This window comes from Fusarium phalaenopsidis, assembly GCF_050370095.1.
Source record: "Fusarium phalaenopsidis strain FUZ10S chromosome Unknown contig_32302, whole genome shotgun sequence".
NCBI lineage: Eukaryota > Fungi > Ascomycota > Sordariomycetes > Hypocreales > Nectriaceae > Fusarium > Fusarium phalaenopsidis.
In genome coordinates, this window is record NW_028145405.1 from 2,448,386 (window position 1) to 2,473,498 (window position 25,113).

General features: G+C 53.2%; 9 protein-coding genes across 9 annotated transcripts; 1 reads left to right on the forward strand and 8 right to left on the reverse strand.

Annotated features, from left to right (window-relative positions):
* Positions 1-2,528: 2,528 nt before the first annotated feature.
* Positions 2,529-3,785, reverse strand: LRP88_08131 (NADHX dehydratase; the record flags this gene model as incomplete). The annotated part of the gene is made up of 3 exons (XM_083244640.1): positions 2,529-2,660; positions 2,761-3,483; positions 3,732-3,785. The coding sequence occupies 3 exons, from the start codon at positions 3,783-3,785 to the stop codon at positions 2,529-2,531; spliced, it is 909 nt and encodes a 302-aa protein (XP_083099134.1).
* A 3,424-nt stretch (positions 3,786-7,209) lies between these two features.
* On the reverse strand, positions 7,210-9,637 carry LRP88_08132 (F1F0 ATP synthase subunit alpha; the record flags this gene model as incomplete). The annotated part of the gene is made up of 7 exons (XM_083244641.1): positions 7,210-7,473; positions 7,525-8,045; positions 8,260-8,725; positions 8,787-8,907; positions 8,962-9,018; positions 9,188-9,345; positions 9,566-9,637. The coding sequence occupies 7 exons, from the start codon at positions 9,635-9,637 to the stop codon at positions 7,210-7,212; spliced, it is 1,659 nt and encodes a 552-aa protein (XP_083099135.1).
* Positions 9,638-11,325: 1,688 nt separating this feature from the next.
* Positions 11,326-11,967, reverse strand: LRP88_08133 (60S ribosomal protein uL5; the record flags this gene model as incomplete). Its single annotated transcript, XM_083244642.1, has 3 exons — positions 11,326-11,619; positions 11,678-11,760; positions 11,823-11,967. The coding sequence occupies 3 exons, from the start codon at positions 11,965-11,967 to the stop codon at positions 11,326-11,328; spliced, it is 522 nt and encodes a 173-aa protein (XP_083099136.1).
* Positions 11,968-12,326: 359 nt separating this feature from the next.
* On the forward strand, positions 12,327-13,273 carry LRP88_08134 (small nuclear ribonucleoprotein-associated protein; the record flags this gene model as incomplete). The annotated part of the gene is made up of 6 exons (XM_083244643.1): positions 12,327-12,350; positions 12,424-12,432; positions 12,516-12,587; positions 12,640-12,945; positions 13,004-13,088; positions 13,140-13,273. The coding sequence occupies 6 exons, from the start codon at positions 12,327-12,329 to the stop codon at positions 13,271-13,273; spliced, it is 630 nt and encodes a 209-aa protein (XP_083099137.1).
* Positions 13,274-15,937: 2,664 nt separating this feature from the next.
* Positions 15,938-16,794, reverse strand: LRP88_08135 (DnaJ domain-containing protein; the record flags this gene model as incomplete). The annotated part of the gene is made up of 4 exons (XM_083244644.1): positions 15,938-16,015; positions 16,068-16,596; positions 16,648-16,705; positions 16,767-16,794. The coding sequence occupies 4 exons, from the start codon at positions 16,792-16,794 to the stop codon at positions 15,938-15,940; spliced, it is 693 nt and encodes a 230-aa protein (XP_083099138.1).
* A 464-nt stretch (positions 16,795-17,258) lies between these two features.
* LRP88_08136 (Clr5 domain-containing protein) lies at positions 17,259-18,864 on the reverse strand (the record flags this gene model as incomplete). The annotated part of the gene is made up of 3 exons (XM_083244645.1): positions 17,259-17,861; positions 18,033-18,582; positions 18,665-18,864. The coding sequence occupies 3 exons, from the start codon at positions 18,862-18,864 to the stop codon at positions 17,259-17,261; spliced, it is 1,353 nt and encodes a 450-aa protein (XP_083099139.1).
* Positions 18,865-20,167: 1,303 nt separating this feature from the next.
* LRP88_08137 (2EXR domain-containing protein) lies at positions 20,168-21,091 on the reverse strand (the record flags this gene model as incomplete). Its single annotated transcript, XM_083244646.1, has 1 exon — positions 20,168-21,091. The coding sequence occupies one exon, from the start codon at positions 21,089-21,091 to the stop codon at positions 20,168-20,170; it is 924 nt and encodes a 307-aa protein (XP_083099140.1).
* Positions 21,092-22,508: 1,417 nt separating this feature from the next.
* LRP88_08138 (PITH domain-containing protein) lies at positions 22,509-23,635 on the reverse strand (the record flags this gene model as incomplete). Its single annotated transcript, XM_083244647.1, has 3 exons — positions 22,509-22,847; positions 22,919-23,436; positions 23,554-23,635. The coding sequence occupies 3 exons, from the start codon at positions 23,633-23,635 to the stop codon at positions 22,509-22,511; spliced, it is 939 nt and encodes a 312-aa protein (XP_083099141.1).
* Positions 23,636-24,225: 590 nt separating this feature from the next.
* LRP88_08139 (2EXR domain-containing protein) lies at positions 24,226-24,912 on the reverse strand (the record flags this gene model as incomplete). The annotated part of the gene is made up of 1 exon (XM_083244648.1): positions 24,226-24,912. One exon carries the CDS (start codon positions 24,910-24,912, stop codon positions 24,226-24,228), a length of 687 nt encoding a protein of 228 aa, XP_083099142.1.
* Between the last annotated feature and the right edge of the window lie 201 nt (positions 24,913-25,113).

Genomic DNA, 25,113 nt, shown 5'->3' on the forward strand with positions numbered 1-25,113 from the left:
GAACCGGCTGTATTTGGACATTGTTGAGCAGCCACCGGGCATGGCACTGCCTGTTACCCTTGACCAACCGACATTGCAATATCTTTCTCGTCAGTCTCGGGCTCGAGGCTGCCAGGTGGCTTCGGTTACATTCCTCTTGGCTGAATGAGAATGCTACTCTCCATCCTCGCCGACCTGACGCCTTGTCACACCGAGGATGCGCCCCTTGGAACTTGACATCTCCTCCGGGTTGTCAAACTCACCCAGAGGCTCGCCGCTGCCTGCCGTGGAACTTGAGCACAAGACATAGCAAACGCCATTTCTCGATGCCTTCTGCGAGAATGTTCAGCTATGGGTGGTAGGAAGATGGGTGCACGTAATGTACTCATGACCAGTACAGCAGGCCGAGCCGAGATACTGGCTTCAATGGGTCAAAGGGGAGGTGCCATCTGCGAACAGACGCGTCTACTGCCCCAGCTGTCGGTACCAGCTTTGCTCGATATGACACAGGGGGGCGATGGATGCGAAAAGGACTTGATGCTGCACACGGAGCACTTGTTGGGTCGGTCACTGCGGATTGAGAATTTCGACAACAAGGACTCATCCTACGACCGAGGGAAGACTGACCGAGAAGAGACAGGACCAATCTCGATATCTCTCACCTTGACGATGCGTCACATCGAGTCTACTGTTTTGTATTCACCTTCAAACAAACCACTTTTGGCGGCCCCTACGGCAACCCGCAGGAGTGACACTATCCTGGCAACTGCTTTCAGCTCTGTCTTGCTGAATACCGCTACCTCGTTCGCTCTCTGGCGTGCCTCATTGGTGGTCTTGTGTCTGACGAGCACGACGGGGGCTGTCTGCAACTCAAAGACATTGTGCTGGATCTTGCGACAGGCTTCCCCATCAGCACGAGGACGATCAACATCCGGACGGGCACTGAATCGATCACAGGTCAGAGGATGAGATCGGATCGAGGGCCCAAGATCTGGCCTCGGGAGCGAATTGACCCTTGTCGGCGCAGCTGCATACGAGGCAGAGAGTGCCAGGCAGGGTCAAGATATATCGGATTTGGGAACGTCACGGACTGCATTGTGTAGGGCGAGGTGCAGAAGGAGAAGAGAGCTGGTTGGAGGAAGGAGGAAGTTGTTTCTGTCGAGGTGAGCGTCCATGTGCTCAGATTCGCCTCGTGGAAAATTTTCTCGTCTACAGGTGATCCAACGTGTCTCGTCAACGGCAGCAGGGAGCAGGCAAGACGGAAGTCGATATCTGCATGAAGCTCAACAAGTCTTGCCCTTGTTCAGAAACAGATGGTTTGCCAGCGCTCCCCTTGCCTCATGTACATGCTTCCAGAATTGTCGACGGCCGTCAGACGTATGGTATCTTGCTCAGTCTTGATCCCTCGCATGGGCAGCCATCGTCTGGACCCAACAATCTCCACCGTCGACGGCCACAATCAGCCCCCGTTGATTATTGCTTGCACGCCACGCGCCAAGCCAGCCGCCGTTGGCCACGCGAGGCGGAGGCGGAAACGGCAACGGCCACGCCCTTGCAATGCCCATGCTCATCATGCTTGCTGTATGCCCTGCGCATGGCCACGCGGAGTGTATGTATGGGTAGTGTGGCCTCTTCTTGTTCTCTCTCTCCGCCACAGGTTGATTGGGATACGCAATGCCTCGCATACAAGGTGCATATCCTTGTCTCTTGTTGTTGTCGCGCAGCGGTACGGTAGTCGAGACGACTGGTCTGCAGCATCACCGCCGCAGGAACCCGAAGCGCCACTGATGGTCTCTGCAGAAGAGACTGCACTGCAGAGGCACACTCTGCTCTATACGCATCATGTCATGTTTGACGACTCGTCTGCCATCCTGACTGGCCTCCCCTTCTGCAAGAGTTGCGGTTTTTTCTCTCAAGATTTTTTATCTTACAAGGGTTCCCGTGGGTCTCGTCTCGCTCGCATTGAGGCCAGCTGGTTAGCCTACCGTATCTGCATCTGCATTTGCATGCCAACCAACGGCTTCTTCAAGCCCTACGATGGGCTTTTGAGCACAGAATCGCATCGAGTGCAAATGCTGATTACGTTTTCGTTGATGGATTGAGCCTTTGGAAAGCCTCTTTGTTCCCTTTTGGCACACCCAGACTGGCCAGCCAAGTCGTGCATGTCATAGGGCTTTGCTGATCTCCAAGGGTGCCCCCGTTTGGCTCGTTTCTGATTTCTCTCAGGTACCGCCCTTTCCGAGCGAGGAATCTTTTACAACACGGCCTAGGTTGTAGATGTGAAGAAAGCCAAGCGTACCGGTCCATCTGCCGAGCCTTGTCGCGTGGAAGAGACGGCGAGAAGCCCGATGGGCCGAGTTTGATCAGATGGCATCGTCTAGCTAGGTGCCAACAGAGAGAGTTGGTTGCTTGCTCTCTCTTTGTTGTTGGTCAACTGCCACCATTCGTCGTCACATCACATCAAAGAGCAAGCCGTTGGGACTTGGGCAAATCGAGGATAGCCTGTGACATGTTTGCCTATCGTGTCTTCGTAGCTCCTTTATATGTGTCTATAGTCTCGATGAGTCTGCCTCCTCGTCTTCTTCCCCAAAGATGTTGAGGAATGCAACGTGCACCTCTTCAGTCAAGTCACTGGCCTGGAGACTGCGGCCCTTCTTAGCAAAGGCCAGACGAGAGCACTCCTATTGATGGTGAGCATGTGATTCTTCAATGCGGCGCTGACAGATGCATCCAGTTCAGGAGCCCGTCACTCTCACAACAAAGAAAATGAGATCAACCCACTCTTGTAATGGCGGCACCACCAAAAGCTGCTAGCCTAACCAATTCATGCTCGCCGAGAGCGTTCTGGCCTACATCCCAAAGACGGTCGAGATATGCTTTCCTCCACCCCAAGAAGGTTGCAATGGATCCCGTCAGGGTATCTCCCTGTCCACCACTTCTCTTCCTGCCACCCTGGAGATCGACCGTAAGGGTTGTCTTGCCATTGGAGATGTAGTCCTTGGCGCCCTTCTGAATAACCGTTACGCCCTCGAGCGTCTTGGCTAGAGCCTCAACCCGCGCCGTCTCGCTCGCATCTTCGCCGACGTCGACCTTGAGCGCCTCGCACAGCTTGGCAAACTCGACGACGTTGGGCGTCAGCACCGCGCCATCGTAACCTCTCACCAGGCCCGGGTCCTTCTGCACCAGTATCAGAGCATCGGCATCCAGCACGACGGGTGTACCTCGATTGCGCGCGGCGCGGATGACGCGTGCTACGGTAGCATGCATCAATGGATCGCGGCCGAGGCCGGGCCCGACGACGAGGACGTGTAGCCGTGGGAGCAGGTCGATGATCTGCGCCGATATGTGCTCTGGGTCAGAGTCTGGGTCCTTGGATGTGTCCCGGGTCGTCGGATCTTGGTTCGGGTTCGGGGCCGGGCTCTGACGCATCAGAGGATGGACCATGAGGTTCGGCGAGTATGACTTGATGACGGTCGCTGCTGCGGGCGTGCAGATGACGTGGGACTGCGAGGAACATTGGTTAGCCAAGTTGTATATCCCAGGGTTGAGGACTTGCTACTCGCCATATCGCATCCTAGTCTTGCGCTCGCCATTGCTGAAAAGTACGGCGCACCCGTGTAGTTCTCGCTACCTCCTATGACGGCCACTCGGCCCAGCTGGCCTGCTCAGATCAGTCAGTCCACGCCGGCTGAGCCGAGAAGGTACGAACCCTTGTGGAATGATTCCAGCATCGGCGGGATGATGCGCCGCACCTTGGCCAGGACATTTTTCGTAGCGGCAGACATGTTGAGGTCCTCGGTAGACATTGCAGGATCTAGAAGTCGGTGATTTGTGTTGGAGAGAGGTCAAGTTGGAGTCGTTCGTTGCGAAGGTGGGGGAAGATCCAATTGGGAAAGTTACAGTCGGATCAGAGGATGGGCACAATCGAGACTTGCAAGGCGATCAATTAATGCTTCCTTTAGGATTTAGGTGAGCTTATTATATGTCGAGCTTCATTGATGCCGAGCCTGTTTTTAACGACTTGATAGTTCATGATGTCACTGTTGCGAGCTTCACCAAGCTCCCACTCCCACGTGGATCAAGAGCTCTTTCCAAGAACGGCAAAGCACGTCTAACTCGTCTAAGGTTAGGACTTCAGGACGAACAGGCTTGTATAAAAATGTCAAAATAATAACGTACATGATAAGCGAGCGTCGCAGACAAGTGAGCGTCGCACTTTTCCTTACCTCTTTATAATAGATCGCAATAAAAATACCACAAACCATTTGATCAATTAAAACTACTAACTATACTCTTCCCCAGACGTCTCAATCACTACCTGACAGGTCCTTATATTATGCCCGGGCTTACTACAGATACCACAACGCCGAACGCCCAGTCGCGCTGACCTTCTTTGACCACCACTCCTCGACGATTCCGCCACCACCTGAGCATCTATATCCATTTGATCAATTACCTGCCTTCCTTCCTCTACTATCATTACTCCTCTTTTCTGCAATCTAGTCCTTTTTGCCCTCCGGCGCCGGCTTAGTATCTCATTCGCCTCTCGAAGGTCTTTAACCTCAGCCCTTAATAATGCAATCTCATGCATATTTCCCTTTACTGCCTTCGTAAGAGACTTCATAGCCTCTATAATTGACTCTGGGGAGCTGCTATGATGCCTTCTGATTCGTCTTTCGAGGTATTCAGACTGAGATCCGGCCTCAAGCACGGTCTTTGGGGTCCTTGAGACCCAAGGGGTAGAGGGTTCAACCCCCTCCTCGGCAGGCGTTGGAGTCCGTAGCTGCACATCAAGCTTTGAGACCACAGTTTCTGGGTCAAGGGGAACAAGGCCGGCTCCTTTAAAAGCCCCCCTGATATTTTTTTCCGTCATAGTGGCCTCGTGTGCTGCGTAGAAGGCCGGAAAGAACTCGGTCTTTGAAACGTGGGTAATAGAGCATCTGATCAGATGCTCTATTTCTCGACCATAAGCCTTCTTCAGCAGCCCAAAGCACCCGACGTCAAGTGGCTGAAGCAGGTGAGAGGAATGAGGTGGCATACAAAGCCGGATGATCTTATTCTCCTCGCAATATCTCTCGAATTCGATGGACTGGTGACTTTCGTGGTCATCGAGGATCAGGAGACGATAGCGACTATTTGATCGCTTAGCTGTACACCGGTCAAAGTGCTTGAGCCACTCGAGACCGGTCTCGTTATCGGTCCAGCCATTTTGGGTCGTTGCAATAGCCCAATCGCCCGGGAGGTTGCTATCTTGGTACCAATTGGCGAGGTGATATTCGCCTGCGCCAATGATAAACGGCTGGATCGCCTGGCCTTCCGCATTGATCGCCTGGATGACTGTAATCCATTCCCGGTTTCCAGGCTGCACTGATTTCGGCTTTGAACGCCTTTCTGAACCTGTGACGACCATTCCGCTTGCAATCATGCCCATAAGAAAGCCAGTCTCATCAAAGTTATAGAGATCATCTGATCGGATGCCATACTTCGCGATTGTATTCCCCACGAGGCGAAACCAGTTACGGATAACCGTTGGATCTTCGCATTTGGCTCTCTGGTAGTCGTATTTCCGAAAGAAACGCGTCTTAAGCTCTGGGTGTCGCCTGACGAAGTTTGAAGCCCAACGCACGCCAACTGGTGACGCGTCGCGGTCGGCAAGCAATTGATCAGCCATTTCTTTTACACCACGTAGCCGGGGGGGAAATCCTCGCGAATCTAGGTCGAGAATAAACTGAATAAGGATCTGTTCCTCTAGATCTGATAGTTTGCGTGATTTAGGGATAGTATCAAGTCGAGCTTGAATGCCATTCTGTCGCCGACGTAGCCTATGCTCAGAGACCCGGTAGGTCCCTGCAGCGCGTCGGATGCTTAGCTTAGGGTTATTTTGAAGGGCCTGAAGGGCAAGAAGGGTTCTAGCCTCCATATTCGAGTCTGACATATTTGGTGGTTGGGAATCAATTGATCAAATGGAAAGTTAGATGTAAGAGGGAAAAGTGCGACGCTCACTTGTCTGCGACGCTCGCTTATCATGTACGTTAGGCCATATTCTTCATAATATTACATAGAATATTTATAGGTTCTATTTCATCTTGATCATACTTACCATCCTGAGAGTGCCTAGGGTAGGGATGCTCGCACTTTGGCCTGGGTCCGAGATCCATCGCTCCCCGTCGCTCGATTTCTTCCGCTTCCCACCACCAGCGTCTATCACAAAAGTATGGGCGGTGTATGCCTTTCTCTTCGAGAAACCTGGATTACAAGCAAAGTTGTGCGTGGGCTCTATCGACAGTATGTCTGTTGAGATGTTGCAGCGGTGTTTTGTTGCGTGGGGGGTGAGGGCGACCCAAGGATATCGAGCAGGCCCAGGGCAAAAGTGAGTGGTGTCCGAGAGCAGATCTGGTTGAACGCCTCTTCTTCCCCGAGTATAGTCTTGTAGATCGGACAGACATACCACTCAGGAGCATCCACGCTAATGGTACACCAGGTATAACCATCGACCAGATCGCGAAGCTCCTCGGCGGTCTCCATGTTGCGCTTGCGGTGCCTCAGAGATGATGAAGGGGAGGAGCGGAATGCTCACGAGCCCAGCCCTTGATGAAGGGTAGAAGATACACTAGGTGTAGCCATTGATGAGATCGCAGAGTTCCTCTGCGGTGTGCCTCTAATGTTGAGAGAGCTTCAAGCTCCCATGCAGGTTAAGAGCTAAACCGCGCTAACAGCAGAACGACAGAACGGTAGAACACAGACACGAACTCCTCTGAGGCTATGACTTGATAGTCAATAAATTTATATAAAAATACTAAAACCATGGGCAATGTTTTCATAATCCTACGTAGACTATCTATCAATTTTACTACATCTTGATCATTCTTCATAATCATCCTTAGACGAGGATTTTCTCCGAGATCGCTCCCCCACACAGAACACCACTACTGCAACAGCTAAACAGACACATTCAACGCCAGTCCCACTTGGGAATAGGCGGCAGGAACAGTATTTAGGAAAGTTGGAACAAAAGGAATCGAGGGCGTTCATTGAGTTTTGTGCTCTATTTTACAAGTGGCAATACGACGGGTGAATCTCCCTCAACTCATCCCGCCGCTCCTATCAGGCGCGACCCCTCGACTATTCCCTCCGCCTCAAGAGAGAAAACACGACTACAGTTATTCGGTATAGATAGCGACATCCCCAAAAGCCCCCGTTCTTCTCCGCGCAAGATGCTTTTGATTATATTTAACCCAGGAAGCTCTTGACGAATGTCTGGACGACGTCACGGAGCTTGGCCTCGGTCTCCTTGGACAGGGCACCCTCCTTGTCAATGGTGGCAATGAGGTCGGCCTCGTTGGTCTTGAGGTGGGCAAGGAAGTCAGACTCCCACTGGAGGATCTTGCCGACGGGAACGTTGTCAAGGTAACCGTTGACACCGGCGAAGATGAGGGGAACCATCTCGTTGACGGCCATGGGGGAGTACTGCTTCTGCTTGAGGAGCTCGGTAAGCTGTGGAGTGATTAGTATCTGTTTTCTTCTGGAACAATGGGTTCAACTTACACGCTCACCACGGCTCAGAGTCTGCTTGGTGGCGGCATCAAGATCGGAACCGAACTGGGCGAAAGCAGCGACCTCACGGTACTGGGCCAAGAAAAGCTTCAGGGAACCAGCAACCTGCTTCATGGCCTTGAGCTGGGCAGAGGAGCCGACACGCGAGACGGAAAGACCGACGTTGATGGCAGGTCGGATACCCTTGTAGAAAAGCTCAGACTCCAGGAAGATCTGACCGTCGGTGATGGAAATGACGTTGGTGGGAATGTAGGCAGACACATCACCACCCTGGGTCTCAATGACGGGAAGGGCAGTCATGGAACCACCACCGAGCTTGTCGTTCATCTTGGCAGCACGCTCGAGGAGACGAGAGTGGAGGTAGAAGACGTCACCGGGGTAAGCCTCACGTCCAGGGGGACGTCGGAGAAGCAGAGACATCTGTCGGTAGGCGACGGCCTGCTTGGAAAGATCGTCGTAGATGACAAGAGAGTGTCGGCCATTGTCACGGAACCACTCACCAATGGAGGCACCTAGTCAAACAGTTAATAAGTTGTTCCCATGTTGTTCTGAAGCGCAACAACAGTTGTTGCGATGTTTTGTGAGATTTGGTTCTGAAGTTCAGGATCTCGCTTGCGGATGATCCATGCGGCAGGAGTGTCCATGTTCAGGGAAGGAGTATCCACTGGACGATTCCATAAAGTAAAGCAAAGGGCAGGAACGACTTTGGAGCAGCAAGGTACATACCGGTGAAGGGAGCGAGGTACTGAAGAGGAGCGGCCTCGGAGGCGGTGGCAGCAACGACGATGGAGTACTTCATGGCGTCGTTCTCCTCAAGAGTCTTGACGAGCTGGGCGACGGTGGATCGCTTCTGGCCGACGGCAACGTAGACACAGTAGAGCTTCTTCTTCTCGTCGCTGCTGTTGTTCCAGCGCTTCTGGTTGAGGATGGTGTCGAGACCAACGGCAGTCTTGCCGGTCTGACGGTCACCAATGATCAGCTCACGCTGGCCACGGCCGATGGGAACCATGGCGTCGATGGACTTGAGACCAGTCTGGACGGGCTCGTTGACAGACTTTCGGGGCAGAATGCCGGGGGCCTTGAGCTGAGCACGGCGTCGCTCCTTGGTGGGGATGGGACCCTTGCCATCAATGGGGTTGCCGAGAGCGTCGACGACACGGCCGAGCATCTCAGGGCCGACGGGGATATCCACCTAGAGGTTTGTGTAAGTCTATATGATCGCATACCAACGGTTGAGGTGGGTTTGTGCTTACAATCTCGCCGGTACGCTTGACAGTCTCACCCTCCTTGACGAGACGATCGGAACCGAAAAGCACAACACCGACCTGGCCGGCCTCGAGGTTCATGCACATGCCCTTGACGCCAGAGGCGAACCTGTTGTTGGTTGTTAGATGCCAGCTCGATGATCGGAGTCCGATCGGCACTTACTCGACAAGCTCCTCAGCCTGGACGTTGGCCATGCCGTGCACACGGGCGATACCATCACTGTGGACGCATAGTTAGTATCGATTGGGTCCCAATTGCATCTTCCCAGGGCATCCGGAGGGGCGGAGGCGTGGTATGGTGTCGTGTTGTGTTGCGATGTGATGCTGCAAAGAGCTCACAGGATCCATCCCACAGCCTCGTTCCGGATGCTTCCTAATGATCCACATACCCGACGGAAAGGACACGGCCAGTCTCAGCGAGACCGGACTCCTCCTGGACACCACGGATTCGCTGCTCGAGGATGGAAGAGACCTCAGTGGGAGTAGCCTTGGCGTCGGAGGCGTAGTATCGGGCAGCGTTGATGGAGGCGGGTGCGGCATTTCGGACCTGAGTGGTGAAAAACAAGTTAGCCGAAGCCCGAAAATGGGACGGCGGTATGAGCGGCGACAGCGGGCCAAAACAGCTCGAAAAAGCTCTTGCGGGCGATGGAAGCTTGGTCCGACGACCCAATTGAGCTCGCACGATGGATTGGCGATGGTGCAGGCTGTTTGGAGTCGCTGGTCGATGGCTCTGAGGCCGATTCGGGGCTCGGGGGAGCACGACTTACCGCGGCGACCCTGCCAGCAGCAGAGACAGCGCCGACGGCGCGCGTCGACTGTCGGAGGGCGTTCCGGAACATATTAAGAGAGGTACGGGAGGTTTGGAGATGAAAGGAGAGCAATTGCAGCCAGGTGCAATTGGAGGGAGGGGAGATTGGGGAGTGCGGTGCTGCCTTTGCAGGAGAGCAAATGGAGTTTTTTGAGGAAGGACGGTGATGGAGAGCAGAGTCTGTCTGAGGGAGAAGGTGGGGCTCAGCTGGTCCGACCGCCCAATCAGGGCACACTGCGCGTTTTTGCCTGGAAATCCCGAGGCAGCCTTAACAATTTCTTAGCTCGCTTTCTTCTAGCCGCTCCATTTCGGAGCTTCATTTCGTCCGCCGAGCTGACGTCCGACATCAATTGCAGATGTCGAGAGCTGCTCTGGGGGGCCGAGGGGGTCAATTGATTAGATAGAGGCCTCGTCTACATGTCAATTGACTCGATCTGAGATCCCCAGATCTCCCTCACGTCCCTCCTGGCGGGCTGCTGGCGCCGCGCCGAAACTCGCATCTCAAGCAACTCCCGTACCGCCGACCGACCGGCATTACCCGGGTAGGCCTAGACAGTTAGTGCCTGAGAAATGCGGTACTGAGATGGGCCAGGGGATCTCGGAGGAGCTGTGTGGCCCAACGAGCTTCCATCTTTGCGGTGGAACCCTGGGGCTGGCCTGGCGACCGGCTACGGAGCAGGACAGAGCAGTGAGAGAATAGCAGCGACGCAAGCTCACAAGCAGCCAAGCCAAGGCAAAGCAACAAGGCCATCTGCCCCCATCCATCCATTGATCAATCAATCGCAAGCTGGGGTGGCTGAAGTTGTCGTGGCCCGTGAATCCCGCCTTTGGTCCGTGATTTTTCCGGCTCAACCTGTTTCACCTCTTTGCCATCAAGAGCCTTGCGCATTGTCCACGAGTGTCAAGGAAGAAGAAATAATAAAATAGTATGAAAGAGATCTAATGTATTATCTGTTATTAGGATATCTTTGAATTATTTTAGTGTATTTCTTTTTGTGTACCTTTGTTCATAATATTAGAGGATTTAGGATGAATTCATCGTGATCGGTGCCTCGTTGATTTCTTGACCCCGTGCCGTCTTGCAGCAAATGTGCCCCATGTCCCAAAGTAAAGTTATCAGACGTTGAATCTGGGGTGCACCTCCGCATTGTGCAATTGGTCTACAAATTGTCGGGGGTGTTGTGTTCATGACGGTGTAATGCTCTCTTGTTGAAATCTTACCATGACAACTCATCATGTTCGCAAAGTAGGTCATTACAACATGACGGCCAGCGAGTTGTGGACTAGGACCAGAGCAGGATCACATACTCGTCTGACACTCTCGAGTACATCTGACTTCCTCGTCGAGGTCTCTACGCCATCTACGATATGCATACTTCCAATGGCCTGATGATGCCTCTCAGCAAAAAGGCATCATGTGCCAGAAGCAGAGCTTCCAAGTCCCAGAGGGACATTGTTCAACACGTCTCACGTAGACGCAAAAACGATAGGCCAAGTAGACAAAATACCAATAATCTGGCAAGAATGATGGCATATGTCACATTCAAAGTGAATATCGGAAAGCCGGCAGAGTGCCGGTCGGTCTCTCAGGCCGTGGCTCGACTGAATTCGGTCGAGCTGATGCAGCAGCAAAAGGCAACAAAATACATGCCCCATGTGATTTTTCCCCTCAATATTCGCCGTGACCATCCGTTAAAGACAATAAACCATTCAATCCATTTATCGGACAATACCGTCGAAGCGAGACTTGAACCACTTGACGGTCTCGTCGCGCTTGATGCGGTGGCCGGAACCGATGCGGCTCTTGGTGCGTCGTCGGCGGGTGACGCGCTCACCAGGTCGGGTCATGCAGCAGTAGAAGTCCATGCCGTAGATACCGATCGAGGGGTCGTACTTGATACCAAGATCGATGTGCTCGCTGATACCGAAGCCGAAGTTGCCGGTCTCGGAGAAGTTGCGCTTGCGGAGCTCGTACTCCTTGACCTTGAGGCCACGCTCGAGAATCTCCTCGGCCTTGGGACATGTTAGCACCTGGTCTCGCTCATCGTCTTGTTGAATTGTTCGTAATTACCTTGGGGCCTCGGACGGTGACGTGGACAGCAATCTTTTCGTTACGTCGGATACCGAAGGTACGGACAGTGTAGCGGGCCTTGCCTGTAGGAGAATTCGGTCAGAGATAATCGCATCGCCTCGGTCCGTGGTGCGCAAAAACTTACTGTAGACGGGGGTCTGACCAGAAAGCTGCTCGAGCACCTTGGCGGCACGGGTAAGTCTGTCACCAGACTCGCCGACGGAGATGTTCAGAACGAGCTTCTGAATCTTGAGCTCCCGCATGGGGTTGCTAGTCTTCTCGGACGCCATTGCTGCGGTTGATTAGTCGGACCTGGTGATGAAGTTGTCTGTCGAAGATCGCGAGGTTGCGGAGAGTGGATTTAAGATTTTGTGAACCTACAAAAATTTGAGGGTTTGTCTGCCCTCAAGCGAGCCGTGTGCCAGAGTGGGGCTTGGTTATGACAAATGCGGCCTAGCGCCAGTTCGGTACATTGTCGGTGTACCTCTCAGCCTTCTCCATCAGGCTCCGCAGATTTTGGACATCATCCTCACCTTCAGAGCTCCAGGCATTGAAGGCTGCGATCGCGCGCGCAAGAGCTCCGCGATCAACCACCAATTTTTGAAATCAAGAGGCACTGCGCTAGCTAGTCCTCGCAACAACCGCCGAGATGTCGAACAAGCAAGGAAAGATGGTATGTTCCTCTGGCCCCTCGTCACGCGTCGAGTTCTCTTTGTTGCTCAGATGCTAACCTCTTTGCTCTCCAGGCCGGTTACGTACGTATACCCCGACGAGCGCATGAGGCTCTACTGCTTCATGCTTCGCGATTGCTTGTTCCAAACTAACGCTCTCGATACAGATTAACTGGCGGATGCGGGTTACCCTCAACGATGGCAGGGCAATGACCGGTCAGATGCTTGCCTTTGACAAGGTTCGATATGCCACTTGACCGCGGCTTTTGACCAGGGCTGATCATATCATAGCACATGAACCTCGTCCTCGCCGACACCGAAGAGTTCCGACGCGTCAAGCGCAAGCAGAACAAGCCAGCTGCCCCTGGCGCGAGTAGTTCCGCGACGCAAACCATCGAGTCGGAGGAGAAGCGAACTCTGGGTCTCACGATCGTCCGAGGCGCTCACATCATCTCCCTCTCCGTCGAGTCGCCTCCCCCCGCCGACCCTAGCGCTCGACTTGGAAAGAGTGCCCCTGGTGGAATCTCTTCTGCCCTGGCGGCTGGTCCTGGTGTCGCTCGCCCTGCTGGCAGAGGAGCTGCCCCTCCTTCTTTGGCCGTACGCATCCCTTGTTCCATATCGAAGTTATCGAACAGGTTACTAACTCTCTTCTTAGGGCCCTGCTGCCGGCGTTGGTGGTGCTCCCCCTCCTGGCTTCCCTGGCTTCCCCGGTGGCCCTGGATTCCCAGGTGGTCGAGGTGGTAAGTTTGCCAACTCTCGCTATCGAAGAAGATTTTCTAATCATTACCAAGCGCCCCCTCCTGGATTCCCTGGAAACTTCCCTCCCCCTCCAGCTGGATTCCCCGGAAACCCTCAGTTCCCGCCTCCCGGCTTCAACCCTGGCGGTCCCCCTCCTCCTGGGTTCCAGCCCTCTTCGAGAAGATAGGTTATGTAGGCGCTGGATACCTAGGGTAAACTTAATGGTCTGAGAGGACGGACACGGACATTGCGATACCGTCACCAAGGACGAAGAACGTCTGGCTTGCCCTCCGAATCAGAGAACCGTGGGCGCAGGAAGAGATGTCGAGATTATGAGTTTGGGTCATACAAAAATGTATGTGAAATTTCCTCACGGAGTTCTACCGTCCTGGCATCAATGTTAACAAGACTTGCCAAGACCTTTTTACGGAGCACATGAGGCGCATTCATGGTGTAAGGGACTCGGAGGTTTCGTTTCGTTTCATGGTGATGAGATGATTAAGTATATGAGTGACGGGCTACACGCCTAGATGATTATTTGAATACTAGGAGACACCTCCTATCTGGCATCTTGTGAAGGTGTTGAGAACTCGTTCAAGTCAAGCTTGCTAGTGCTGACTAATGCTTGACTATCCGTATCAACGCCTCCATCCATCATCCTTACAGCATGAGCGTGAATCTTCACGATACCGTTCCCGATGCACCTTTCGGGGTTCAAGACACCATTATGACCGATTTCACATTCGTAGTTTCAGACGGCATCTCAAAACGGCCTTCAGCGTCCACCAGGAGTCACGCAGTCAAGAGCGGTTTACAACGCAAGAGTCAAGCAATAGATCCTGGGGGGTCCAAGGATTCCCAGCTCACCATCAGGCAAAAAGATACACTCAAGGGTCGATTCAGGATCTTGAACGGGCCGAGTAAGGCTCAACAGGCTTCTCAGTCGACCAAGGAGAAACAAGCCGCCACAGCATCGACAGTCAGGACTCTCCAGTCACGGCTTACAAAAGACTCTGCCAACTCACCAGGGGATGTCACCGCTGACCACCTTGACGCCGGTCCTAATCCCAACACACCATGGGATCTTGTCAAATCTCCCAGCCAAGGTCGCGGGGATCCTTTCAGCGCGTTTCCCATTCCTCTAACCGACAATGACGACAAGTTGATCAGATTCTGTACGTTGACTCAGGGGCAAACCGTTCGTCCTTATTAACAAGGGTAGTCATTTCTCGATTCGACCTTCGCGCTACCATTGCCTACATCCGAAAGCAATGGTGGGAAGGCTACGCCTTTTCAGATCCCCTGCTCATGCATACAACATTGGGCCTGGCAGCAGCTCTCTGGTCACAGTTGCTGCCGGATCCCAGAAAGGTGGCGAACGAAGGATGTAAGCAAAAGGCCCTAGTAATTCAGGGCGTTCGGGAAAGACTAGCTAGGGGTGTCAATGATATGATACTGATCGGGACGATCGCCAATCTTGCCAACATCGAGGTCGGGGCTTTGTGCTGCAGTCTTTACATGGTGCTGACTGTTTGACAGGGCACTGAAGGAAACTATGAGGTTGCCTGTGTGCACCTGAGAGCTGTTGATCTATTGATCCGAGCGAGGCGAGGCTATGGTGAGCTCAAGGAGAATGTCAACGTAGCTCGCGTGATAAACTGGTGGGTTCATCGAAGGAGATCATCCCGTCATCTCTAACATTGATAGGTCCGACATTCAAGCTGCTATTGGACTGGGTACAAAGCCCATACTTCCCATGATCCTTACCATGGATATGATATCACTTCCACTCCGTATACTTGACGCTGCCGATACCCCAGGCCTAGTGCACTTAGGAGTGTTCGAGTCTGGCTTCAACGACACAGCCGTTCAGGACAGCTTCTCACTTGTACGGCAGGCACAATATTCATTAAATTCGAAGGACGTGCCGATGCAAGACTTTCGTGTACTCATCAACGTTGTTGACCACCATCTTCAGACCACTCTAGGGGGCGATGGTCTCACGTCTCAAGGACGCATCCTCGTGACGGCAGCACACGCCTTTTTTTACTTGATCATTCGGGAACTGGTCCCAAGTCATCACCTACCTCGGGCGATTCTTGGGCGACTTAGGGAGCAGTTACAGGAGGGCTATTTGATGCTTGCTAGTCGGCCCGTGTTTCAACCTGGACTGCTCTGGTGTCTGGTGATAGGGGCATCCGCGGCTTTTGAGTCTAGCCAAGACTGGGATTTCTTTTCCGGTAACTTGTCCAAGGCACTCATCTTGCTGGGCGTTTCGAATTCTTTGGAGCTCGAAGTGATCTTGGCAGACTTTTTATGGCATGAGAAGTTCCCTGGGAAGTTTCTCACCCAGTATGGTCAAAGGCTGTTTCCACTGATGTTGGGGGCTTCATGAGGGGATGCTTTACGAGGGTGAGATAGTGGGACAAGAGTTTGAAGCCTGATTGGAAGGAGAGATGGGTCTCATAGTAGAACCCTTGCCAGAGTCCACTTGATATGTCATATTGGAGATGAGAGTTTCGGTGTGGAATCTCTCAGTACGGATATAAGGCGAGATCTACTTCAGGGGTGTATTGGGAACAACCAACGCAAGCAAAAAAAGTCCATCTACTGAATTAATACACACGACTCAAGACTCAGAGCTGCTGTTGTCTTTGCAATTCAATGTCCAAACAAAGTTGAATTCTAGGTTTCCGACTAAGGCTCGTTTATCGAATCAATACGCCTGACCACCAGCCCTCATTACTTGACCCTCATGATCCAAAGAAAAGAGAATACCCGTCCTTCAATAGCCAAGGCCAACAAACTCCCAGCGCCCAACCATACCGCAAACTCTTCAAGAGCCTCTAACTCAAATACCGACAGCATGGCTGAACACCCTTATGGCCAACTGGCTCAACAACTTGGCCCTGTCATCCTGAGGAAGTTCCTGCGAAGAAACGTCAGCTTGAACTTACACCACAGTGTATAAGTAAACATACCTGGAACACGGCATATACGCTCTTGCCCCTGGCATCTCGGATGGCCCCCAGCCTGTTTCCCGCCACGGCGCCAGCGACCATTCCCGGCACGTTGGCAACGATGAAGCCCAGGGCGCCGCCGCTCACGCCGCCCAGCATGCTCCAGAACTTGCCCGTGGGGTGGTTATCCCCTCCCTCGGCCATGCCCTCCTCCCGCATCATCTCCTCAAATACGTCGCTGAACTGGGCATTCTCCGTCTGCTCGCGGTCCTGCGCGTTGGCTCCGCCGGCCTGGTTGGTGAAGAAGTTCCACGCCCAAGAGTATGCGCTCTCGGGCGCCGCTCCCTCCTCGCCCTCAGGGATGTCCTCCTCGAAGGGGTCGGCCGGGGTGCTCGTGTTGAAGAGCTTGCGCTGGGCGTCGTATTCGCGGCGGCGGGTGTTATCGGAGAGGGTGTAGTAGGCATCGTTGACGAGCTGGAACTTGCGGGTTCGTTCGGCTCGGTCTGGGGAGGTGCTGGCGACGCGGTCCGGGTGCGTCTTCAAGGCAGCACTGGTAGGAGGTGTCAGCAAAATTTCAGGCGCGATATCTCAGACATACCGCTTGTAGGCATCGCGGATCTGCTGGGTGGTAGCCGTCTCAGAGACCTCAAGGATGGCATCTGAAGTATTCGCCGTGTTAGCTGTCGGCGCATTCCATGGTGGGGTTGTTGCAGAGCTTACAGTAGTCTGGGGGAGCTCCGGTAGCCATTCTGACACTGTAGACGAGTATAGGGAACGAAAGAGCGATCTAGCGAGTGATATGTCTGGGCAAAGATTCAAGGTAGAGGCCAGGTTGTTACGGAAGTAGGTAAATTTGTATTGGTGGTAGGTAAGTAGAGGCTGCTATCGTCGAGGCCAAAAAGTGTCAACGTCATTGTGGCGGTGCACACGTGGCTGCAGCCAAGCTCCATTTTCAACCCCAGGTCCACGAACCACTAGACCCTTCCCCAATGAACCAGATGCTGACCCCCCAAGATGAACTGGGTAGGTTGTTGCTTAATAGGTTGTAGTAGTAGTTGTTGTTGTTGGTTTGTTTGAGGATTTGACTCAAATCATTAAAAAACGTATTCCGACTCGCATGGTATGTGTGTATGCAGCCCACCAGTACCTTAGGTATCCCACCCCATTCTAGAACCGCCAACTCCAAAGGACACCGTATCACGACCCAGAAATTCAGTCAGGCTCTTGCTCCAGGTACAGCTGCGCCCTCGAGAGGGCATCCACCGTGATGGCATCCGCGTCCCCCTGCCGTCCGGCCTTTTGGTAGTGCGCGGCTAGCACCCACATGTCGCGGATCACGCGCAGGTTGTTGAGCGTGCCGTGGGCCGCCTCGCGCTTGTAGATGGCGTACTGCAGGTTCTGCTCGGCCGTGTCCCACTCCTGCCGGTCCTGCTGGACCCTGGCGAGCATCTTGCGCGCGTACGCGTGGAACCGATCGCTTGATCTGGACCCCGTCCCCGTGTCGGAGCTCGTGTGGTTGAGGAGGCTGAGGGCCAGCTCCTCGGCCTTCTTCTTGTCGCCCACGTCCATTTGCGTAAACTCGAGCCTCAGCGCCTCTATTCGTAGCCGGTCAGAGTCGTCCACCGTGGGGCCGTGGTCTTGTGCCTCGGCCATTGTTTCGAGGGCGTGGTACATGGCGTCCTGCCTCTTGGCGAGCTCGCTCCCTTTGCGCAGCCGCGTCCGTCCATCCCAGATAAGTTGTTCGTAGAGCCAGAGCCGTTGTGGATCCGAGGACTCGATGTGTTCGGCCAGCATGTCGACGTTTCGCATCCAGGCCTGACGTAGTATATGGCATAAGTAACTCCTCCCTTGATCTGAATGATAATCACATGCCCGTAGTTGCTGTAGAATCCGGAGGAGTGGGTGTTGAGCTGGTAGTTGTCGTTGTGCCAGAATAGTAGCATGATCCAAGAATAAACCCAGAAGCTGAAGATGTCCACGATCCACCATGTCAAAGATGGTGTCTAGGACGTGCCATACGAGGTCCGGGTGGTCCTCACTGAGGACAAACTCAAGTACATAGAAGCCTCTCCGTGCAGCCAATCCTGCAAGGTTCCCTTTTCCGTGGTACCACAGATCGAAAACAAGCTCAAATGTCCGGTACATTGTCCGGCTGTCCTGGATAGGGGGGTGATTTGGGTTCGCCAGATATCTCGACATGGGATCCGACGCAACGGGGTATGCGTCCAGCTTGGACTGACTCCATGAGAAGACGCTGCCGAGAACCTGCTCGAGATTTGCGTAGGGCCCTACGTTGTTAGAGGGCCGGATGAGGGCCATGGAGGTGTCATTGGCCTCTTCTGGAGACTGCTCCTCAGGCGACGACGAGGACGCCGCAGTCTGATCGTCAACTGTCTCTGTCTCTGCTGCTACTGCACTCTGGCAGTATGCCTCGGCAATCTGCGCAGGAGTGGAAGCTGTGGAACCCGAGGGGCTCTTGCGATATGTGCGCTTCCTGAGATTCCACTTCTTTAAGCGCTTCTTGAACATTTGCTCTCTATTCCCGGGGCAAAAGTCAAAGGACGCGAATCAGCTGGGGTCTTTGATTTCTTCTATTTAGTCACAAAGGCTGCACTCACGTCGCTGCAAAGCCGTGCCTCGCCTGCAGGATGGCCATGGTCTCGTTGAGCTTGCGGTTGTCGCGGATGTACAACCTCTTGATGACCTCGCGCATGGCCTCCCACTCCTCCTCGGTGTGCTCCTTGGTGTAGGTCCTGTCGTCCACCGCCGGCGGGCAGCCCGGGAGGCGGGGGGCCAGGACCGGCAGAGTGGTGGACATGATGGGATCATGAAAGCGGCCAGACAGGGGGAGAGACTCGGCGGCCGAGCTGGATGGGCAACGGCGGAAGTTGATAAGCTGTGCGGTCTCTCTAGCTGTTGCAAGATCCGGTTGGCAGCGTCGGCATCGGCATCGGCATCGGCATGCCGGACCGTTGTGCGTGCATGGCGAGCGGGATCGATCGACTTGTCAAAGGCGCCTCCTCCGCCTCATCGTCCAGCACATCACGTCGTTTAAGAAGGGTTCAGAGCCGGCCTCGTCTGATTGGGCGAGATAGTTCCCTGCATGAGGAGCATCGTCTAGGCCAGTTGCGGTAATGGTCCAGAGTTTATTTGCCAGCCCTAGGGCCTAGAATCAAGCCCATACCTGGTGCCAGCCACTGGCCTGGTGTCAAAAGGGACGAGGTTTGGTGAATCTTGAGCCAGATTCGCCCGCCTCTTTAACCTCTCCAAGAGTACAACATTCGTGAGCGTCAGGGCGTGGCCCCACAACTTTAATTCGACTGGATGAGCCCAGGCTCCCTACCTTCAGGGAGCAGCCCACATAGTGTCTTTAGAACCGCAGCCTTCGGATACAGGTGCCGTTTTGGGCCATGGTGATGACCTCACAAGCGACCCCGATGGTTTTCGGGTTGTGCATTGAACATTTGCTCTTGAAACCTGGTTAAAGGTTGCCACTAGTTATGACCTGATTTTTTTTTTTTTTTCCATTTCCTGTGTCTACAGCCCATTAGGCAACTCACATAGTCAAATACGACCTTTTGCTACAGCCCAAAATTAACCCGGCATCCAACCATCAAAGTCGAGACCTGACACCCTCGTAATTTAGCAAATTACAGCCCACACGATTCAGGGACATGCTCGTCGATCAAAATGCACGGTCATGTGTTTCAATTTCAAGTCGTGGTATCGTCCAGTTTCACGCTGATACTCCATTTGCCCATACCGTCAGAAAACACCAGTCCAGCTCTCCATCAGTCACGCCAAGAAACCTCCCGAACGCCAAATAAACTCCCCCTCGAACGCCATTGATACCAAGCTTTCGACTAGACATGTTCCAGGTGTTTCGACGTTCCTTGGCCCCATAGCCAAGCTTGATGGCCGCGAAATCCATTGCTGCAGGGGTCAAGCGCTTGCGTCAAGTGGTGTGCGTTTCCAGGATCCCGGATTTCCCTAAATTCCAAATTGCCATCGCTCATTCGTCGTGTTTCGAGTTCCTCCATCAACTCCCTTGCCAGTCATCCCAACTCAGTAATGTCTGAGTCGTGTTCGATATTGATCCCAGCCTTCCATGTCATCCACCTCTAAAAAGATCGGTACTTCCACAGCAAGCTTGCGCCTTCGACTTGCAGCTGCAGAGTCTCGACTATTGGTGGCTTGTCTCGTAATCGTTTCGTCAGCGTCGAGTGCGCGGCCTTTAGGAACCGCCTCTTGAACCGTCTCCAATCCTCGTTGGTAGGTTTGCGGTTCAACTCTGCCGCCTCCTCCTCGCCATCCGTCCCGCTCTCGCCCAGATCGTCGTCGTCCTCATCAGCCTCCTCCGTCTGGAGGGGGTAGTACTGAAACTCATTCTGGTGAAAGTGCCATGGGTTGTGGATGCTGATCCCCAGCTCGTTGTCAAACTTGAACGAGTAGTTGTGGTGGAAGAGCTGCAGCCCGTAGGGCCATTCGGCCATGGGAGGGTTCGGGTGAGTGCACTGAAACTCCTCGTGGACGACAAATAAGACCTTCTTCAGCCGTGGGAACCGACGAAGCTTTTTGATAAACATGGTCATATTGTTCCTCGATACCTTTCCGCTGAGCATGGGGTGAAAGATTCCCGTCGCAAAGCCATACGACGTCCCGAGGGCCACTTGGCGCATGTTCTCTCTCATAAAGTCCACTTGTGAAAGAAAGTGCAGGGCTCTTAGAAGCCGCCTGATGAGAAGGTAGGGTTCAAGCAGGACGACATCCCGTACAGAGTCGATGTACTTTGTTGTTCCAGATAACGTCAGCCGCTTGTAGCGGTGCAGCACGTATGCCCGCGACTCTCTGCACACGGCAGCCAGCACAGGCGGGGGCTCATTCGAACTATTCGCAAACGTGAGCCCTGCCGAGGCTGGAGTTTTGAAGTTTGAGTGCGGAGTATCGAGGACTTCAAAAACCCGCGGCTCTGGTAGGGCATACGCCCATACCATGGACCGCAGCTCTCCTGGTAGTTTGACAAAGGACGGGAAACTCGTCGACATTTCTTCCTCACACGATGGAGGATCAAGGTCAAAATTGACTCACCTTGACTCCTCACGATGATTCAAATACCCGCCAGGCCAGCCAAGGAGAGGGGACCATCCTACTATCCCGGCAGAATGGCGTGGCTGCTCACCTCCGCAATCACCCCACGATTTGTCCCCATATCCTCTAGGCGAGCTCTCCCCGCTGGACAAGTCATTCACCTCGGCTTAGTAGAAGTAGGCGCGAATGAATGCCTATCTGCCTACGCCATGGAGGATAATGTTGCGTAAACGCCCACGTTTTTGCACGAATGGCGGGGGAGTCTTTTACATCCGCGCTGCTAGGTTGGTGGTGCTCGGGAAGCTTGTTTCGGGTAGAGGCCGATGAGTCCATAGATACTGGACGGAGCAGATATCTTCCGCTGGATCGAGGTTGTCACTGCGACGCCGGTTCTTGGCAGTATGCTACAGAGAGTTGCAGTCTTGGCCTCAATGATCTGCGCTGTAACTGGTGGCGGCTTGCGGCGGGACGGGCCATGTGCCATTCTAAATGGGATTGAGGGTGCAAGATAAGTGATGGTGGGCTGATTCAACAACCCACGATGTGTTGGTTGGTGCTCGTCTCGCGAATCACGACTCGGAAATTCCGACACCGGAGTCTCTAGAGACCGAAATAGAGTGACTTGAAAAGCAACATGGATTCGAGGATCTTGAAACGACAAGGAACATCTCGATTGTTGCGTCGACCAACAGCAACTTACATCGAAATTCGAAAGTCTCCTGCCTACCCTGGAGCGGGGCACTGGAATAGCTGTTCCAACCGGTGATACACTTAATCCGAGGAACCCACCTGACTAAGCAAGCTCCAACCACGCGAGGCGGAACCGCATAAAAATCTCGATCGCGAGCCGAAGCTGCGCTTCCCTTTTCTCTTTTTCTTCTTCGTGCGGCTGGCATGACCTGAAATTTTATATTCTCCGTGTTGCTCGAATCCCTTACCAATGGATCAAATCGCAGCGTCAGTTGTGCCACAGATTAATCAAAATTGCAGGCCCGCCCTACCATCGCTTGGTTCTGGTGCTTTTGATGCACCTCAGTCGTGGTTGGGAGGCAGGACATATCTAAACCCAATGCTCTCGTGAAGTGAATATGTGTGTACCTTGCGTAGGAATGCGTAAAGTTGAAAACGGCCCTGAGGATCGCAATGCCGTCTTGATTAGGAACGAGAGTGCGTGAATGCTTGACGAACCGACGTCTTGATCTTTATTCTCTACCTGGACAACGACATCTTGCGCTGCCTCTTTGTTATTGAAACCCCAATTACATTCTCCTTAAGCGCATGGCCATTTCACTCTGAATCGCATTCAGGTGTGTCCTGGTAACATCACAGGAAAAAAATATGTGCCAAGCTTAACCCAATTCTTCATGCATAACATTACTCGTCTTCTCCAACCTTCTGCAGCTTACCCATCTCGCGCTTGGCTCCAGCCTCGCCAATGAGCTTCACCCGATCAAGCCGGACGGTCTCGCCATCACCCTCGCCCTGCTGGACGTAGACGATTAGGGTTGACGTCTTTGTGAACTTGACAAAGCGCAGTCCAACATTGACCGTTCCGTCGGCGTTCCAGTCCTCGGCAGGGATGTCGATGATCTGTGTGGGCTCGGTCTCGTCGGCCTCGCTGAAGTCGAGGTTGTGGGGACGGTTGATGTACAGGTGGATGATTCCTGGTCGCATTGGCGCATCCTCGTCGTCTTTGGGGGGAAGCGAAGTAAGCTGCACAGTGGTTAGAATGGTAGTCCAGTAAAAAACACGGCGCAACTTGCCTGGAGGGTGTGCAGCTTGACGGTCGACTGGAAGGGAATGAACAGGAGGAGCTGGTCGTCGGCGCCGCTCTGGACAAAATCCTTGGTCGTTCCCTTGCCATTGCTCAGTCCGCTGGGCTTGGACTTCTCAAACAGAACCCTGACGGAGCCGCTCTCCTCATCAGCGTTGAGGACCTCGAGATCTCGAACCTCTATTTGGTCTGTGATGTCGCTGTAGCCTCGCGGGATCTCCGCGCCCTTCCAATTGCCTCCGCTGCCAGAGGCGGCGCTCTTGCCGAGCGAGTCCACCTCGGCCGCCAGCTTCTGAACCATGGCTTGGAGCTTGGGAGGATTGGCGCCCTGGACCTTGTCGATCTGCTTTCCGTCCAGGAAGAGGAGGAAGGTTGGTAGGGCCGACACCTGGTATCTTTCAGACAGCTCTCCCTGTTCTTCGCTGTTGATCTTGACAAAGGTCAGGATGTTTTCGCGGGATAGTTCGTTCGAGAGTGATGCGTAAAGGGGGGCGATCTGTTTGCAAGGACCGCACCAGTCGGCGTAGACTAGAGGAGGAGCATTAGTTAGCTTCTTTCCAGGCAGAAGGCGAGACGCGTTGCGGTGTTGGACAAGTTGCCGCAAGGGCATGGCGGGGCATCTCTGGCGCAGAGGCAGTTACTCACAGTCAGCGACGACGATGCGCGACGACTTGAGGAGCGCATCGAACTGCTGCGTAGAGCCTATCACGACGGGACCCTTTGACATGATGAGAGCTTGCTTTGCGACGGTTGCGACTGGAAAGTATGACGGTGTGGCAGAGACAGTCAGGAACGGGGTGAATGCTGATGAGATCCCTCCAATCGCCAGAGCCGTTTGGAGGGGTCATTGCTGTATCGGGGCTGGCGTCATTTGACCAATCACCCGGGTTAAGGCCTTCTCTAAGGATGGTTGATAAAATAAAAGAAAATTAGGTAAAAGAGCTCTAAAGTATTACTATTCTTATACTATATTTCTTAATACTTTCTATATTTTATATACATTTTTCCCCTTAAATTTATGATGAGTTTGCTAATACTCTCTGCTGTCCTGGTATCTCGCTTATATCTCAACTGACGTGCCAATGGCGGACTTAACATCCACTGCGACAACTTCCTGCCTACGGACTATTACCGAGTATTACTTAGTTAATTCGTACTCGGAGGTAGGATATCTCAAATTTTGTCCTTTTTGGTCAGTAGAACGTCTTCTAATATCTACTTTGCCTTAGATTGTCTGTCCCATTTTGGATTGCTAGGTTGTGATAAACATGAGTAGACGTTGGTCAAGATCTGCTAAGAATACACTCTTTTGACCCCTTAGTTTTCACCATGACGAATTGGGACGACCTCAACTACCTCCAGGAGAGGCGGCTGTGCGCCCTGAGGAATCCCCATGTCTTGGTCGGCATACACAAACGCGTAATCTTCTTCGAAATTTTCCTCGATGACCTGCCAAGGCACAATCCCATCCTCGCCCATGATGCTGACTTGGTAGTTATCCCGAACCTTCAAGAACTGAACGTTGTTGTCGCCCAACTCTTGATTATGTTGGAGGACTAGCTGGAGTTTCTTGCAGAAAGGGAAGATGCAGCACATGTCATGGACCATATCGAAGCAGTATTCGGGGTGGTCGGACAGATCGAGCGCGACATTCTCAACACAGTGGATGGAATGCCCGTTAAATCTGAACTGGTCCCATTTGATGGCTTGCCTGTCCCACCAGAAAATATCCTTGGATGTGTTGAACCAGAGGCTCTTGTAGGGACTTCCGTACGCTCCGAACAGGAACCGGCCAAGCTTCTGAGAAATCCTCCGTGCTTCTTTGCAGGCTTGGCTTGAGGGTGGTGGTTTGTGGTTGACCACCATGGGAATGACGCCAGACACAATCGAAAGGGACTTTGTCTTGAAAATTCTTCCTTCTCCGAAGGAATACTCCCAAATGATGGCTCTGATTTCTGGAGGGAGCCTCTTGAAGAGGGGGAAGGTCAAAGGTGTCGGTTCCATTGTCAAAGATGTGTCAGTGACATCTTGATGCGGGATGATGCTTCCAATCTCGGTTCTAGAATGGAACAGTCTAGAGCCTGGGGTATGTGTCAGAGAGGAAGATGTGATATCGAGGGGAAAGTGATGCGGACCGTTGCCAGTTGTAATGTTCACTTCCTAAGTGAAGCCGATTCTAGGCAGAATGTATTGGTCCGTTGTGAA